The sequence below is a fragment of the Osmerus eperlanus genome, chromosome 6 (assembly GCF_963692335.1).
Source record: "Osmerus eperlanus chromosome 6, fOsmEpe2.1, whole genome shotgun sequence".
NCBI classification, from domain to species: domain Eukaryota; kingdom Metazoa; phylum Chordata; class Actinopteri; order Osmeriformes; family Osmeridae; genus Osmerus; species Osmerus eperlanus.
In genome coordinates, this window is record NC_085023.1 from 16,578,860 (window position 1) to 16,597,373 (window position 18,514).

The 18,514-nt window shown below is 40.6% G+C and overlaps 1 protein-coding gene across 3 annotated transcripts; it reads right to left on the minus strand.

Moving 5' to 3' along the window:
- Positions 1-1,444: 1,444 nt before the first annotated feature.
- ikzf1 (IKAROS family zinc finger 1 (Ikaros)) lies at positions 1,445-16,674 on the minus strand. Of its 3 annotated transcripts, XM_062463932.1 has the most exons (8): positions 16,397-16,674; positions 11,812-11,865; positions 11,547-11,666; positions 6,796-7,062; positions 4,624-4,791; positions 4,371-4,496; positions 3,601-3,735; positions 1,449-3,106 (listed from the first exon to the last, which is right to left on the minus strand). In XM_062463932.1, the coding sequence occupies exons 1-8, from the start codon at positions 16,539-16,541 to the stop codon at positions 2,397-2,399; spliced, it is 1,725 nt and encodes a 574-aa protein (XP_062319916.1). In that variant the 5' UTR covers positions 16,542-16,674; the 3' UTR covers positions 1,449-2,396. The 3 variants fall into 3 exon arrangements, with proteins under 3 accessions (XP_062319917.1, XP_062319916.1, XP_062319918.1); XM_062463933.1 differs by lacking the exon at positions 3,601-3,735 and having other exon boundaries at positions 1,445-3,106; positions 16,397-16,547; XM_062463934.1 differs by lacking the exon at positions 6,796-7,062 and having other exon boundaries at positions 1,452-3,106; positions 16,397-16,546.
- Between the last annotated feature and the right edge of the window lie 1,840 nt (positions 16,675-18,514).

The window sequence follows — 18,514 nt, forward strand, 5'->3', positions numbered from 1 at the left end:
CTTCTTTCTTAAATTAAATCATAGTTACAAATGGGAAGACATTTTCCCTTGATCTGAGACCCTGGACATAACCTGGCATGGTCAAATAGGATCCTCCCTCTTGAATTGGTGAACTCTCTGATTCTTAAATGGTGGAGTATTTTAGTAACTGGCCGAAAGGGGAAGTGAGATTTGGGATTCTGGCGGGGTGTGAGTTTATTGGCCGGATTATCCCTCTCATGCAAATGTCCTCCCTCCCCTATTAGGTCCCAGTGAAGCGTGGGGGGGCTAGGCGCTGGCCACAGCTGCATCCCGTTTCTGCAGAACGCCACAGCCGCCATCTGGACGAGACCGTCGCTGCACAGCCCTGATGAGCTCCTCCGCCGGCCTCTGTCTCTCTCCAGGCAGGCCTGGTCCTTTGAGCCCTGGCCCCAGCCTCATGCTCCACTGCCTGATCCCTGCTGTCCCATCTCTGCCGCAGCTGCCTGTACTCCTCTGTGTACTAGCTGTCCACTCGCTTGCTCCGAGAGTCCTGGCACCTCTCACTCACGCTGGTCCTCTGGGTGATCGAACTCCACTAGGTCCCCTTCTCTGTGTACAAGCATTCAAGCCCTTGATCTGTATGCATTAACACTGTCTTTTTGTGTTTTGTGTGTGTGAGTGTGTGTATGCATATGTGCGCCAACACACTTATGCCTGTATAAGAAATGGAACTTTGGTTTATATTTGTTTCATGGGATATGTTTCTGTATCCAGACCTGTTTTTAATGAGTGCTATTTAAATAATAGTCCTAATAGTCTTATGTACTTATTATTAATAGCTAGACTGAAGTTTGGTTTTGAATAATTGTCCTTTATTATTGTGTCGACATGACATTGTATACATATTTACTCACTCATCAATCTTTTGACATTCAAACGTACAGTATATATAGAGCCACTGAGTATTTATATATTCATTATAATTCAAGGTAATCCAAACCACCTGTATGTTTTAGAAAGTGTTTATTTTTTCACGTGATTGTGAATGTCAATCACTCAGAATCTCATAGTTTTTCCTTGACAGGTAAAAACAACACCTTGAATAACATTTTAGCTTAATGATCTCTGAAAGTTTCAGAAAGTGAACTGAGGCTACAAACTACATACCTATATTAATAGCCTACTGCATCAGGTTGTGTGTAGTTTGAGGGATGCCCCACAGAATTCCAATCTGAATCAGTGTCCCAGGAATATCTATATTTTTATAAATTGCCCATCCATATACCTAGTAATATCCTAAATTAAATTATCTAAAATTGCTTTACAGTAGTTTCTAGAAATGTCCGCTAGCCATTGTTACCTTGTACCTTCTGAGGGTGCCACAGTAGAACACAGTACAACCTTGTCCAGGCAATGTCTAGCCACATGTACTGTAATTAATTTGTAATTGTACCATTGTTTGAGTAATCATAAATTAAGATGCCAGTACTCTGTAGGCTTTCCTGTATATATTTTAATATAGGTTAGGATGGAACTCCTCACATCTTCAAATGTACATGTGTGTAGATTTGTGCTGGCCAACCATTACACATTTTCAAGAACAAGCAATCAGTATACTTTATATATGTAAAATATCGTTTATTGATATTTTGCAAGCATAAATGAGTCAAACAAAAAAATTTAACACCTCAAAAAGACCTGTTGTAAAAGACTGCAGACAAAAATAAACATCTTTCAGTGAACAGTGGCCACGTAGGTATTTAAAACTCAAGTCCACTGAATACATTAACGAGCTGAAACATGATATATGTTTTACGATATAGGATACCCGGACCAACTGCAATAAATTACAAAAAGAGACATGCATTTACACAGCATAAATAATGTATAAAATGTAATACAAAAGAACAAGAGGTTATAAACAAACTAAAAGGGTACTATATAATCTCCAACAGTGATGTTTATTGTAAACCTACAAACATCTTGCATTTAAGGTTTAGAAATGATTATTTCATAACAATTTGCATTTCAAGCAGTTCCTTGAAAAATGAATTTAAGATGAGACAATGTTATTCTTTTATTCACAATTACACAACTCAGTTGCCTGGGTACACTGTGACATTTATACATTCTATACAGGTTTTCGAAAGGTAAATTAATGTATGAACAATACAGTATGTGACATGATACCTACTGCTGAGGCACACAGATTTTGTAGGTTCTCTTGAATTCACTGAAGAATAATCTTAATACCCTTTTACTCCACTAAAAAGTTGATTCTCAACTTAGTTTTCTCTGAAACATAGTTTTGTCTCAATCATGCAATTTGTTGTTGAAAAAACAAGTATCTGAGTGGTTTTAGTAGGGTTATCCATGATCTGTGTTTGTGTGTGTGTGCGCTTGTGTGTGTGTGCATGTGTGTGTGTGTGTCTATCTCAGTAGCGATGCTCCCCTCGCGTCATGTGCGAGGAGAACTCGTAACGGTCCTGACTGCGGTGGCCACAGAGGTTGCACTCAAAGGGATCTCGGAAGCCGTGGCAGCCCATGTGGATGGTGTACATGACGTGGTCCAGGAAGAGGACACGGCAGTGTTCACACCGGTACGCCCTTATCTGTTCCCCATCCCCACCCACCACCTTGAAACACTCAGAGACCATCTCCATGTTGGCCCGTATGGCCTCGTACTGCCGCTGCTGCTCTTCTTTCACCAGGGGCATGACGCCATTGCGGCCCCCGGAGGTGATGTGGTTGGTCAAGTAGATGAGCCCTGGGCCCCCCCCACCGGCTCTCTCTTCGTTGTTGCTCTCTGTGTCGGTGGAATCCTGGCCGCTGGGGCTGGGAGAGCCATCCTTCTCACTGGAGGCCGACTTGGACTTGGACAACAGCAGCAGGTTCTCTGCGGCGCTGTCTTTAGCTGACAGGCCATGGTTGGCTGTTGGGCCCTCAGAGGGGGGCTTGTGGAGGGGGAACATGGGGCCCGTGGCCACGTCAGAGGAGGAGGCCGGGGAAGTCTGCACCAGCGGCCGCAGTGACTCAGCTCCCAGATAGCTGATGGCGCTGTTGATAGCCTGGTCGATGACATGCGGCTGCATCAGCTCCCCCCCACCGCCCGCGTCAAAGGAGAGGTCCGACAGACGCTTCTCACCTGAGAGGAAGAGAGAGAGAGGATGACATGATGAAAATTACACCAAGACTGGCATGTGACACAACAGGCCCTGAAATCCACATCCACACAACATCTTATTTTGACTTATGAGAATCCTCACTTTATGTTTTTCCCCCAGTAATTCATGGTATTACTGTGATGTTTTGTTGTTTTTGATACACTTGAAAACATATTTTATTTTTTCCCTGTTTAGGGTAATATTGAAATTAGGGGCATGCTCTTCAGGAGCAAGCTAAAATAATTGTTTTCTTCATAAAATAACATGTTTAAGCAATTATTTTGACACATTAAAAGCATGAGCATGATCAGATGATGCCATTTTAATACACAGGATGTACTTCTGCAGAGCCAAGGTGGCAAAAAAGTAATGCTACTTATGTATACATACAACTTTTTTTTGTCCACAAAGATTGTTCACACTTTCAAATAAAGACTATTGATTGTACACAAAGAAAGCAAATTTTGGCCCTTACCCACAAACTTCTGTGGCATAGTGCTCTTACGTTTGGCTACATTATTAGCTAGTCTGTCTAGCACCAAGGCTCTGTCAGATCCCGTCTGGCTTAAGTCTTCCCTCTGCTCATTCTGGTTGCTTTCTTCCTTTACTACTGGAAAGCAAGACAGAGAGGTAGATTTCAGAGTCAAAAGATTAGAGAATCTGACCCACTAAAATGTTCAAATTATGTGTCATGTTCTTTCATTGAGCAGATACGGAATGACTGAATTTTTTTTATTGGATGTGCCAAGGTCATTTGGAAAAGTGCTTTTAAATGCCACCAGCACAACCCATTTGTACAGGTGGAAAAGAAAACCCATCCTTGCATTGCAACACTCATCAACAGTTTTGATGATTACAGTACAAGCAAAGCAGGAGGATCAAACTCTGTATTTACAAACATATCTAGACAAACGCTTAACTTTCTACTAAACTCTTTAAGATTCATTAACTTCCAGTGTATTTAGTGTTTTTTTTTGTTTAGTTTTTTTCATATTTTAGATATTTAGCTATAGTCTTATTTTAAGATAAATTTCCCAAAACTTAGTTCAAAAATAGTAAAATTCTTAATAAAATAGAAATTAGAACAACACAAATGAATACCATAAAATCTGACCTGTAGGTGGAATTAGCAATTGCAACATAGTTCATACATTAAAGTTGCTGTCATGGAGAGTGACTGTAGAGTAAAGTAGGTCATCAGTGGAGTGTGGGTGTATGTGTGGGTCCTGCGCGTCTCTGACTAACCTGTATAGATGCTGTTCTGCAGCCCCATGCACTGGAGGTAGTTGTGACAACGCTCCTTGTGCTCCTCTAGAGAGCTGCGCTGCTTGTAGCTCCGCCCACAGTATGCACACTTATGGGGTTTTCCAACTGCGACAAGATAGTCGTTCAATAAGTCAGGTGTAAATTATGAATTTTGATTATATCAAATCCAGCAATAAAGCTAAAGGATAAATCATACATGTCAAACATAACCTACCATGGTGCCAGTACTCACCAGAGTGTGTGCGAAGGTGGCCTGTTAGGGCATCCCTCCTGCGACAGGCGTAACTGCAGAGGTGACACTTGAAGGGCTTTTCCCCCGAGTGCAGCTTGATGTGGCGAAGCAGGTTGCCTTTCTGGGTGAAAGAAGCACCACACTGGTTGCACTGGAATGGTCGCTCGCCTAGAGACAAGGAAGAACACAGAATATGCTGTTAGTACCATCAAAGAGTGCTTACATCAAAATGTTGAACGTAAAGTCTATCTGGCCAATTTGAATTCAAATTTGGCAGGTATTAATAGAGTCTGAGGTGAGCAAATTGTATTAATGTTGACATAAACATCTCTTGAATGGGAATATTTGGTCACTACATTTGACAATCATTCTGTGGTAACGAATCCAATGTGAACACAAAAAATATATATTTTTGAAAGTATCACATTGTTTGTGAGTTTGTTTACCACTCAAGATTTTAGCTCAGCTCGACAGAGAAGCCCCTGACAATAATCAGCGAGTTTTAGGGCCATTGTCTGAATCCTACTGTGCAGAGGCACGATCTAAACAACCACCCGTCTCCCCTATTGTACCACTGCCGTGTGAGTGTGGGGTCACTGTACTACACGAATCCCAAGCACCAGGACATCCTCAATGATGGGGGGACTCGGGGCAGAGCCCAATCAAACAGTGTGAGAGGGTTGCTGAGCGGAGTGACACTCCATTTCCTCGTGCTCTCTCTGCCCCTGTGAGCCGCCTGGCGCTCTGATCGAACAAGAGCCTTTCAGACTCAGGCTGCCAGCTCCGTAATGCACCACTGCCTAGGTCAATTTGATCTGAAAATCTCATTTTTTCCTCTTCTTCGTCTCTAAAATAAGAGCCGCACATCACAATGCAAATTCAACCTCATTTGAATAAAGCGAAGGAAACACTTTGTGTTGAGAGCCAGTCTTCCTGATCAGCGCTTCTGGAATAAACCAATATCCAGCCTCTCCGAGTGTTGTGGCATTCTGTGAGAACGTTTTAATATGCCTTTTTTTTCAAAGGCACCCATAAAATAAGAGTCACCAGTGAAGCAGCAAAAATATATAAAAAAGAAAACTCATTAAAAATGCATTTCAGGAGCAAAGACTCACCACTGAATATTTTCTATTTAAATAGGAGGCACTTCATTATATCTTTTATTATATATTCTTTTGCATTTACATGAGTCTAGTGTTCCTTTCTTCCATTTTGGGTTTCATTAGTTTCTAAAGCTTGGCAGTTAAGTGCCTTTTTGAAAAGTGTTCCCCCCCACTGGTTTGGGTCCATTACAATAGAATATCAATTTTGAAATTTGAAAAAACTTTAAGTACTCTGATAATTGTAATTTTCTGAAGATTCCATTTAATTGGTGAATATGTTGTGTTTCAACTTTAAAATATGGAAATGTATAGAGACTTTTTAGTCTTAAAAATTGATCTGCCAAATGTATCAGAAGCTAACACTATACCTTCTGATAACCTGAAAAAAAAACAAAAAAGATAATTATTTAATCCTCAAAATATTTTTCACATTTGTTAAAGGTAAAAACAATTACTCATTGGGAATATATGTTATTTGTATATACAACTGTACTTCCAATCTACAACTTATTCAACAGGATTCCAAGCCCGAGGATACATTCCTCAACACAAATAGTCTCATCTATCACTTAAGTGAAACCTAACCAATAAATAATTTCAAGATACCTGCTAATACAACTGATCTTTCTAAGCCAAAAAAAAAACAAAAAAGGTAATGGTAAGTTACAGTGCTGCCTCCATCAACCACTTATTCCTACAAATTCAGTTCAACTTGACTGGAACGTTGCGACTGGAACGTTGCGAACCCCAAAACTGAGGGATTAGCGTCATCATTGACCATCACCAAATACACGTGTAATAAATAAATAAACAACTAAATAATCAGTAATGACAAATTTACACAGGACTTGAATCAGTAAGCTGTATTGTTGAAAGGAAAAAAAGGAAGAGAGCCAAACCAACTCTTAGAATGTTCTAGAAAACTTTGCTGTCACTTCCTACAGGACAGAAGCCCCAGTAAAACGCTTTCTGATACTACTCCTACTCCACCAACATACAGCAACTCCCTGTAAGGCTAGCAGTAAGCATGGGGGCAAAGGAAGGGGTATAAGTATCGCAGATGGCTTACCAGTGTGGCTTCGCTTGTGCACCATCAGCACATTGGGACCAATGCAAACTATCCCACAGATATCGCACTTGAGCTTCCCGTTGGGCAGGCGGATACCCCCGGCCGAGGAGTAGGCCTTGCTGTCATGGCCTGCGTGCGAGCCGTTCACTTTGGCCCCCGAAGCATCGAGTACGCGCAAGTCTTCCGCACACTCCTCCTCCTCGCCATTCATCTCACAGGCGAGCCCATTCTCCTCGTCACTGCGAGCCTCAACTTTAATATTATAGGCTGGAAAAGAGGGCAGTGGGCCTGTTTAGAATACGAGCATGCTTCTGGACAGCTGTACTTGACTATGATATATAAGTGCATGATTGTACAGTATGTCTTAATGTTATGAAACTTATGGACAATTGGAATTGGACAATGGTTATTTTATTTGGGGAATGTGTCGATTCCTCTTATATATGTATATTTTTTTGTCATCGAAGTCTACGCTATTGTTTAACGAACAAGGAAATCAGCTTTATTAGATATCCCTTTCCCCCAACTTGAACTGGTATATAGTATCAGTTCTTATCAAAAGATGCAATTGAATGTGTTCATACTAAAATGACGTATATAGTGACACTGTAATTGCATAGTGGTGTAAAGCACATCATCGTAGTGAAGTACTAGCAAATGCTTTAAGCAATGACAGCAATGCCATACAAGTGATCCTTCGTTATCTATAAGCAATGAGATCTCTCATCATCACACTTCTGTGAAACAAATGACAGCCAGATAAACAGGAAACAGAGACACAGGAAACAGTGTGAAACTAGGGACAGCAGCGGTGTAAACCAACAACAAAGTAAGGTAAATGCACACCCGAACACACACAGAGAAATACAAACAAGCTCACAGACACACATAAATAACCCCCAAACAACAATAAAACATTCTTCTGAAATGTAAGATCAAGGAAACTTTCGGATGCACATAATCATACCCTAAGATGTCTGTCAAGTGTTACATGAAGAAAGGATGACTGATTTGTAGTCAATTTGTTGTATGTAAAATGTTGTATCTGTGTCTACTTAAGTCAACTGAACTGTCCTAAGGGTCAATCAAATCATACTGGGGGCAGATTTAATTCTTATCACCATAATGAAAGGACAATCCATAAGCAAGAACTATGTGTTCCCTATCTTGCAAACCCAACTACTGGCCTGAGGTTTGCATGCCATGGCGGTAGCCTGATTTCCTCATGTCTCTAACTTTGTTTGTACAAGTTAAGAGGAAGAAGTTGAAATAATGAAATATAGGAATCTAAGGAAAAGGGGAAGCATTTGAAACAGAGCCTGTCTAACTGAAATACTAAGAATTATGGAGAAGTGACAGAAAGGGAAGCATATACAAGGATTTGTAAAACAGTGTAACTGAAACAGCCTCTTTGTGGGAAGCCTGTTTTCTCTGAAACAACAAGGGAACAATGTTCCCAAGTAAGAGTGCAATGGACATGTGCATGTATGTGGGAACTAATGTAAAGGGTCACGAGATACCGTGCGTAGTACTAACTTTGTCCTGCTGAAATCAATTTGGCAGTGTCTTATCGAATAAATGTCCCAATAATTGGATCTGCTTTATTGGCCTCAGTTGTGTCAGCATAAGGACACATACATTTTCTGCAAATGTGTGATGAAGAGAACCTAAACAACACAGTATTTTTATCAGCAGAAAATGTAACAACAGGCAGGAAACAAAAGCCAGGACTGGACCTCTTATTACATGGGATGAAGAGGTCACTGTGGACCACAGAAAGACTGCACACTAGTTAAATACGTCACATACAACTGACATTGTCTTACTAGATAAATATGGGATGCTGGACATGATTAAAATAATGTTTCTATTAAAACTGGATTATCATCCTGGATCTTTCGAAAAACATGACTTCTGTAGATGTTACCCGATTAAACAGTGCCTGAAGCTGAAGGATAACAGAAAAAAGGATACTACAGATACTATACATAACTTGGTTCTTGTTTCTCAGAGCAGTTATTTATTTGCATATAAGAGCGCATTGGCTCCAGGTATTTACAGCCGTGTGTCAGAGTGGTTCTCTGGGGAGAAACTGCAGCTTCAGTGGTCTATGCCGACCCTGGACTTGTCCCTCTCAGCCCCTCTCTGACCCACACGCTAATAGCTGCAGTAGACAGTGCTATTGACCCCTGCCAGCCATACAGAGGAACTACGAATACCAGGCGGCAGCTTCTCAGGGATATGGGGAAGTTGTGACTAAATTAGGGATGGGAAGAAGAGCTTTTACTTATCATGTTTGTCACACAGTCACACATCCTGATTTACTCGTTTTGGGAAGCGTGTCATATTGCAGAGGGAAGACAAACAATAAAAGAACAATAAAAATGCATTACAAGATGAACATGTATGAATGTCAGAAATTGACTTAATGAGACAATGAATGACCATAACTTAAAACCACCTGGAAATGTGAGCTTTGGAAATGCCATAATCAACTAAAGGATACAAACTAGCGAAATAACTTCACACAATGTATGTATTGTGGAAGTTAAAAGAGAAAGTTGGAGGTTCCTGTAAACTTGCTACTGTGAACACTGCCTTAAAAATACCTCAGTGTGCTAGCTAGGCTGGGGAACCACATATGTGTCAAACCACTCAACCCCAATGCTACAAATTGTCGATGACAAACATAAAAAAACTGAGTGCACTTTTCCTTACTCTTTTTAACTGTAGTTAGTTAGTCCATGCATTACTTACATACACACATAAATAGTATGTTTGTTATCACCAAAAATATACATTACTTGTCATGCCTATACATATGGAACGTGAATTTGATACATTGACTGGACTTTGATTGTTTAGAGATACAAATTTTCACCCACGAAAAAAGTGGCCTGGCTTTCGGGTGTTGAGCTTCCACATTATGGCTCCCTGGCCCACATTCAGCATCCTTAGCTCATCAAGGCCTACGTAGTTCAGGATCCTGAGAGATAATTATACCTCCCTGATGCATTCGGGGGTTTATAAAAGCCCCAGTGATGCAGTGCCGATATATAACAGTCACTTCCTCTCACACTGGTGATTAGATCTGCAGGGAGTCTAGAGCAGCACACATTCACACCCTAACACATGCACAAAACGATACCCTCCATCACCCTTCTCACACTTGCTTTCTCACATACAAAAAGAGCATTCCAGTAGTAATACAAAACATACATAGTCTATATCTTAAACTAATTATTGACATATATTCTTGCACAAGCTTCTGCACACACACACACACACACACACAGGGTTGCCTACTTAGCTGTCATGACCCCTCACTTGTTACTTCTCCCTCCATGCTCATAACCATCTGATAAATACAATTGTTAAATTAACTTGAAAGTTGTAAGGACAATCATATTTGGTTCACACAGATTACCAAGTTTTGGTCATTGTTCCCAGGAAATCTTGATAAATATTTGCGTCACTTGCATTTTAGTTTTTAGCTTTGATAATGTCACTGACTCATCACAGGTTTAAAGAAGAGTCATATGGAGAAAACAAGGACTGACTGGCTGAACCACAACTGCCTATATCTGCTTCCATGTCTGTTCTTTTCTTGCCCAGATGGACTGAATAAAGTCATATTGATCAGGATTTACATGTAAGTCTTTCGAAAGAAAACTTGCTTTCATGTCAAAACAATTCAGCAAATGTTATGGAGACTAAACAGCGGGGAGTCATTATGCCATAAAAAGGACTATACCAGGTCCTCTGGATTTCTAAAGTCAAAGTCTAGTCTCTAGAGTTTAGAATTATGTTTCACAGTGAGCTTGAAGGAACAGGTGAGAATGATGTTACAGAGACAGCTGAATAATACTTCATGTAAAGAGCATTGGTGAGAGGTGGAGATGACTGTGTGTGCTAAAAGTACAACAGTTGAAGAGTGAAAGCGGCAGTGAGGGAGTGTGTGCAGGTGCATCGCCTGTGCGGTGGTGTGTGAGTGTGTGTGTCTGTAATGATCTCCGAGTTTGGCTCCGCTCCTGAAGACTTTATCTCCAGGAGTGTTGAAACTGCCTGATGGCAAGTTGTTCTTAGGAAACTCTTGCACATCGTTTTTCTGTTTCCTGTTGCTTCTCACTAAGTGAAGCTTCTTCATGACAAGATTGCAGTGGCTGCCCACATGTGAACACTGGAAGAATATTCCAGCTTCATTTGTCAGATAAACAGATTTCCTTCATCATCATGTCAGGAGAGCTGTTATATTGATGTATTTACTTAATCCTCATAATATCAATGGTATTCCCTGGTTTAAGGTTTTACTACATCATCTTATCAAAGACTCATTAGTCATTCCTTAAGTTTAAGTATATAATTAACAGAACATGGATGAGAGGGACTTTCTATTTTAATGCCAATGACCTAAATTAATATTTTTCCATCAGTAACACCAAGGGATTTGTGCCACTGAATATCTCCTGTTTGATAGGAACATATACGTTATTCAGAAGGGGCAAATAAGTTAAAATAAAGGAAAGCAAACATTTGTATTTTTTTTATTATTGTTTTCGTTTTCGTTTTCATTCAATTTTTGTATTGCTGTTGTGCATATTATTACTGTTTGAGAACAACCTTTTATAAGGTTATGCTGATAAAAATACAGGTATTGACTTGAGGAAATAGAAGTGCACAGGGCAGTCTAGCTGTGGGAGTATGGTGTGACTGTGAGAGGCTCAAACCTACAGAGAGCAGCTGTCACTCACCTTGCAACCCCTTGTCCCTGTTGTTCTGTTGGTGGGCGGAGCTGGCAGACAGGTCCTCTGGAACAAGCATGGCCTCCTCCCCATCCTCAGATACCTCATTGGGAGGGGGGCTGTCCCTGCCTGGGAGGAGGCCCATCAAGTACAATTAATCACTCACCACAAAATGGAACAATTCCTCAACTTCAAAAACAAACTTGATCCACTTTGTGAGTCATCCGTTCCAATGTGCATTAGACTGTTGTCTCCGTGTTTCAGTGTGGCGTACCTGGCATTTGGGACATCTCGTGGGCCTCCTCTGTCTCCATTCGGTGCAGGTACTCTAATAGGAGAGAGAGGAACATGTAGGTGTGTTTCAGATTAAGCAACAAACAGACAGAAAATACTGTTTCTCAGAAAAAGCCAACTAAAGGGGTTCCCTTTTCTCTGAACAACTCTGTCACCCCAGTAAGATCACTCTTGTCTCATCTGCAGACACACCACTTTCTTCCACATTACATTACAAAGAATTACAGACATTTTCATTACGAGTCTTGACAGAGAGGCTTGGGTAGAAGAGTGGCTGGGCGTAAAGGTGTGGGGTGTGTGGGAAGGCGGGCTGTTTGGGGTTGCTGGGAATGAGCTTTCAGACCACATTTGTTATTTATTGTTAATTTCCTGCCACGTAATCATCAAAAAATGCAAACTGACTGCCGCAAAATTAAGCAGAAAATTAACTGGCCCCAGGTCACTGAGGATGCGGGTGTTTGCTGTGCCCAGCTGATCGGCGCCCGTGTTCACTCTAATTTACTGAGCATGCATCACTGAGCCCGCGGCCCGAACACAGGCGTGTGTGACTCCCAATCAGAAACAAAGAGAGAGAGGGAGGGAGAGAGAGAGAGAGAGATGGTGTGGCAGTGAGAGGAATATAGAGAGGGAAGGGAAGCAAGTCAATGAGTGTGCAAGAAGGGTGAGATGGGGGTGGGGGGGGGGGGGGGAAGAGAGAGATAGAAAAGGGAGGGGACCATGACAGGGAGTGTGTGAGAGGGGCAAGACAAAGAAACAGAGTGAGGTTGGACAGGAACAGAAAGAGAGAAAGAGCAGGCTGAAGGGCCGGCAAAGTTACTTATTTTTTTTCTGTACGAGGCAATTTAGTGAGGAGCACATCCTGGCCAGGCCTGCATATCTGAGGAGTCACCAGTGCGCGTGGCCCCATTAATAATGGATGGCCCTCAAGCCTGCAGCAGATGGGCCCAACAGCATCAGCCCCAGCTCCACCACTTCAAGAAGCCCTTGGTGGAGCCCCTGCCCAGCCCAGCCAGCCACACAGGGAGAAGTGAAGCTCCCTAAAATAGCGAAACGAGCCCGAGGGAGAAGGGGAACCTAGGCCTTCCTGTTTTACTGACAGATGGCTCCACACATTTGGAACAAATAGTGGGAAGCAACCAGACCCTTCTGTCGCAACGCACGATGTTGTACGGACCAGAGACTTAAGTCAGATGTTTGACAGCCACAGACACCCAGGGCCCAAGTGGTAGGGGAAGAAGGGGCAAAGGTCACTGGTGCAGATGATTTGTAAGGCACAGAGGGCGTTGCGTGCCACTGTGTTGAAGGAGGGGACTCTGTGCTGTACCACCATTCTTAAGCATCTGGAGTTGGGAGGTCAGGAGGGGGTGGTATTCTCATGTGCCCTTTTTTCTAGGCAGATGGCGTGAGGGGAAATAGCAACTGTCTTTGTAGGGGGCTGTGGCAGAAGCAAAATTAATTCCTATATTCAACCACAACCCAGTTGTGTAGGCATGTGGAGAGAAAGGTGCACAGCAACTTTCAGGAAGTAGATTATTTAAATCCAAATACAGCATTTTCAGTTTTTGTCATAGATGACTGGACTACAATTAAATGTTTAAGGCGTTACATAAAACATAAGATGTCTTTACTGTTTGGTAGCTTTTATTGTATTGTTTCAATATGTTGTTTAGCTTTTATTGTACATTAAAGCTTAACAAAATGTTGTTTAAAATGTCATCTTAACACAAGTAAAATTTTATTGGATGTAGATGCTTTTTAGAGACAAGGTTTTTGGTTATTGTGACATTGCTGATGTTAGCTTCTATAGTAAAGGGTCTGAGTACGCTTGTTTAGGGCAGGAAGAGTCTTGGCCGTGGGTCTGAGTTTGCTCTCTGTTCAAGAAGAGACAGGAAGAGGGTTGTGGTATAACACTCTTAGTCCCAACTCAAGGGTATAAGTGTGTGTGTGTGTGTGTGTGTGTGTGTGTGTGTGTGTGTGTGTGTGTGTGTGTGTGTGTGTGTGTGTGTGTGTGTGTGTGTGTGTGTGTGTGTATGAGGGGTGGATTGGGGTGGGGGTGAGGGGGCTGTTCAAGTCAGGTTACAAACCTACATGAAGGAGCAGGGTGGAGACCAGAAACAGAGCAAACCGTTAAACAGTCAGACGCAGAGGACTACAGAAGAAGACTTTGGATATATGAAGGAATTTGGCATATGTATTCATGACCAAATTAATATATAAAAAGGCTATCCCTAAATGTGGATCCCTTAAAAAAAGTTTGAGCTTGAAAAGAGGGTATCAACATAGAACATCCCACTTCTTCAAAGGGGCCCAGTCCAATGAAGCCTATACACATGACAAGTTACTAAAGCAGAGCATATTGGCTTTAGACAGCATGTTGATACTTTTAAATTGATATATTTTAAAGAATATATGTGTTTAAAATATGTTTTTGCTGTTACCTATTTTTGCTAGAAGTACAGATGGAGAGTTTTGAAAGCATGTTGGGAATGTGTTATTTAAAGGTTTAAGTTTGATCCATCTACATATGTTAAAAATACTTCCAAAATTCCCTTTTACCTAATATTTGTAGATTATTCATCTGAGTCATGGCTGTTCCTTCCTCCTAAAACCAATTATATATATATCTCTGTTGTAAGGCATATCCTAAGCCAACACCTTGTTTAATCCATCTAACAAAACCACAATATGAAACCCTGCTGTACTTGTGCTGTACGTGCTGTTGTCATAACTAAGATTAATTAAAATCACAAAAAACAATCAGTGACCCACTTGTAGGTTTTTAATTAATATGACTGAATGATTTCCATACTACCTCTATGCATTTAACGGATATTTTTTATGAAATGTAAATAGGAAGATATTTTAACAGAGGTGAAAGTACTGTGGGAATATCTGTAGAAATTATAGGGGCCTTAAGTTTCCTTAAGGGGCCTCATTTGCATTTGACACACTTCACCAGTCTGGTATTCACAATCATTTTAATAACTGCCTGTCTTCTTCTGCCCCCTCCTATTTCTGTTATCACTGACAAGGAAGCTGATGCCTCCATCTAGATGTATTTGCTGTACCTTTTTGCAATGGACAAAAAACACCAGTCCGTTATGTGATGTAGGTAATGTGATTAAATACAGATATTTGATAAGCTATTGTGCCGTACTATGTGCATTGATATTTTTCCCGAGAATAATTTGTTATTCAAGCGAAAACACTTTAGTACTTAGGTTATACTCTAAAATCGAACTTGTTGAGACAGTAAGCCAGGGCTGATCAAAATATTCTCATAATGTTCTAGGTAAAGGTTGAACTTCATATTCATTTTAATCTGTAATTCAAAGTGGTGTATTCATTATCCGGAGGTGCAACTGTAGTTGCATTTAAACAAAACTAAGTGATGTGACCCAAACTAAAAGTTATTCTGATGGGCAACACTTTAGAGAGACATGAAAACTATGAGACGCAGCCAAATGTTAAGTTGTAGCCTGTGTAGTTGTAATATTGTGCAACACATTGTTGTTTCAATGAATAACGCGAGCATTTCGTCTAAAGGTCTGCATAGGCCTATGTGTTAACCCAAAAAAGTGTAAACATGCACCAATAAAAAGGAAAATTACTTTAGACAAATCCGTTTCTCCTATTTTCTCTCAAATTGAGCTTTCATGGGTGCTGTTTCATGGAATATTGTTTGCTACTCATCTCAGTTTCACAACGGAGCAAAAGTATAGTGAGTCCTGCCCACCGAAAAGTTATTACAGTATCAACACACGGGTTCAGATCAAACCAATCAATGACTAGAACAGTGGATTGAAAGCATCAAAGAGTAGCTAGTGTATTTTATTTTCTACAAAGAAACTTTTGGTTACAATCACTCTGACTAATTGCAATCAACGATATAGGTCATTTCCTGTTTTTGTAAAAGATGTGCTGACGTATGTTTAATAATCGTAAATCTTTCTCAGTGAAAGTTTGAATTTAACGTAGGCTTAATGTTTAGTTAGCTTCAGAAGGCTAAAATCTATAACTTTGAATGGAAATATTCTGTATGCGAATAGTTGCAACAGGTGGCCTGGTAGACAAGAATTCCGAAACTGATAGTAGCTACCCTATCCAGCTATTCTGCACTAAAATAAATCAAAATAAGCATAGCTTTTTTTGACCAAAAGATTTTTTTAAGTCAAATATTAAGGAAAATATTTATTGATATTTTCAAGTGCTGTGCTGCGTATTCCCACATTTCCAAGGAGAAAAAGTAAGGAAAAATAGGAAAATATTCCATTATTTTGCTATAATTAATATGAATCTTTACATACTTTATTAAGTGATCACACTACGGATTAAAATGTACACGCAGAACACTTATCTTTTTCTTTTTTTTTTTTCAAAGTCCGTTACATCCGCCCTACTGGATATTAGAGACGCTCGCGCACCTGCTCCGATATTTGGATAATGTTTTCCATCAAGGTATACTTACTGTTTTTATCTCAAAAGTAAGGCCTTTTGTTGTACTATACAAATATAAACAATTTAAAATAAGTTTTGTTTCATTATCAGCGTGGAAATCACTCTACCTGCTATTCCTTGAGTTTGCAATATGAAGTTCTTCCAACTCTCCCCCGCTCCATGTGCAGAAGTTCGAAGCGCCGCGGCAGCACCATGGAACTCTGCCCTCGGTCCCTCCCCTCTCCACTGTACTTCCTCGTTCCAGCCCAACATTTCTATGTCTCTGTGCTCGAGTGAGACATTTTGCTTGCTTTTATCCAGAGGCCGACTCTGCTCAGGGAGTCGAGGCACCAGCCCTTGGCACTTGCTTTGTATCGTGCCAATAAAAGCTGACACCCAGTAGACCATTACTGGCAGCCATGCATGAGATGGGATGAGGCGCGCGGGAGACTGGACCATTCATTGTTTATTTATTTCTTTCTGAGAGGAACGGACGGGGACTCCTCACTTGCATATGGGCAGCTCCCCTTCTGTCACCTGTTCTGGGACGCTAGACCAGTTCTGATTACACTGACACATAACATGTTTATAATTATCTTTGATAGTAACCTATTATAAATCCCACTTTTACACACTATGAAGATATTACCGGTTCACAATTCATCGGTGTAAAATTAAAATATCATTCCACTACTTGTGTTTGGGGGGGGGAAAAAATCATTTTGTGATTCAAACTTGGATTGCATTTTGTACTTTCTTTCAGCAGCTAAGCTGAAGGATAGACAAGTATAAACCCTGGTCTTCGGTCTCAGTTAAATATCATAATCCTTGAAAATTCCTGTATTCCCTTATCTTTACTGTTAACTGTTACTGTTGTTGCATATGAACACAGATACACCATGGCCAATTGTATGTGGACAATGTTCAGTATACTGACACCTGCTTGTTGAACCCCTCAATCCAAAATCATTAGTATGGAGTTGGTTCACTTTGTTTTTGATAACTGCTTTTACCTTTCCGGAAAGGCTTTCAATTAGACAATGGAACATTGATGTGGGGTTCTCATGATGAAACATAAAAAAACTTTGTGTTGCAAAGTTTGAAGCACAGTTCTCAAGAATTACTTTTAATGCTTTAGCCTTAATATTTCTACCAGTAGAACTAAGGACTCTAGCCCAAAACCAAGAAAAGACATCCCCCATTGTCCAAACAAAAATGTTTTGTCGAGTTTGGTGTGAAAAACTTGACTGGTGCCTCGACAGATCCCTGACTTAACTACCATCAAACACATTTGGAATAAATTGTAACGCCATCTGCAAACCAGATCTAATAACCCAACATCAGTGCCCAACATCCCTAATGCTGTTGTGGCTTATGGGCATACATTCCCACAGACACACTCCAAAATCTTGTGGCAGCTGTTACAGCCACACATGGGGGGGCAACTCCATATTAATGCCCATGGTTTTGGAATGGAATGTCCAATAAGCTGATATAGGTGTAATGGTCAGGTGTACACACGTTTTGTCCATTATGATGTATATACAGCATCCATAAACTGTTAATTTAAGGTCAATGTGACAATATGACAGAATAATCGTTTACACAGTTAGTTTGAATGGTCATGTTTTAAAAAAAACTTGAGGACTTGCAGAATAATATGAAGGCAGTGAGGATACAGACAGAAAAAAAGTCTTTGCTCTAACATCTATATTAATTTAAGACAATTCTGTGAAAACTTCCCCTGCTCCCTGCCCCTTCCCACTCCAACCCCCCTCTACCACATACATACCAGAAACAGAGGCAGCCAGCATACTGGAGGGCCTATTAACTCACCAAAAGAATACTTTCCAGTTTTGTTCTGGTAGGAATTCATTCAAGTGCATATTTAACTACCTAAATCTTAACTTGTTAACACATTGGTGTATTGCAGTATTGAGTGCACAGATCCAATTTTGCTTCCAATTATCTTTTGATATCATTTCTGGATTCATATTTATGGAAATAGTCAATAAATGATGAGTTATATTTCCAGTTTAATTTATATAATAGACACATTTCTCATTCATGTACTGTCATTACATCCTAAATGAAGTTTCTGGTACAGTGAATCTTTTCTGTAAGTGCAGTGACAAGACTTTTCTCCCAATACTCTGGGGAGATGCTAAGTCACCTAGTCTGGGAGGCAACCCTTATCTTTACACAAGCACAACATTCACAGGCAGTTGGTCTCTGTGTAAAAGGGG

What these genes read in the sequence shown, in the direction of transcription:
- ikzf1 (XM_062463932.1), bottom strand. Translation starts at nt 16,541, where the DNA reads ATGTTGGGCTGGAACGAGGAAGTACAGTGGAGAGGGGAGGGACCGAGG. An exon ending in GCAAACTCAAGGAATAGCAG is followed by an intron (nt 11,866 to 16,396) that starts GTAGAGTGATTT and finishes CTCTCCTATTAG; the next exon opens with AGTACCTGCACCGAATGGAG. An exon ending in CAGGGACAAGGGGTTGCAAG is followed by an intron (nt 7,063 to 11,546) that starts GTGAGTGACAGC and finishes CCTCTTTTCCAG; the next exon opens with CCTATAATATTAAAGTTGAG.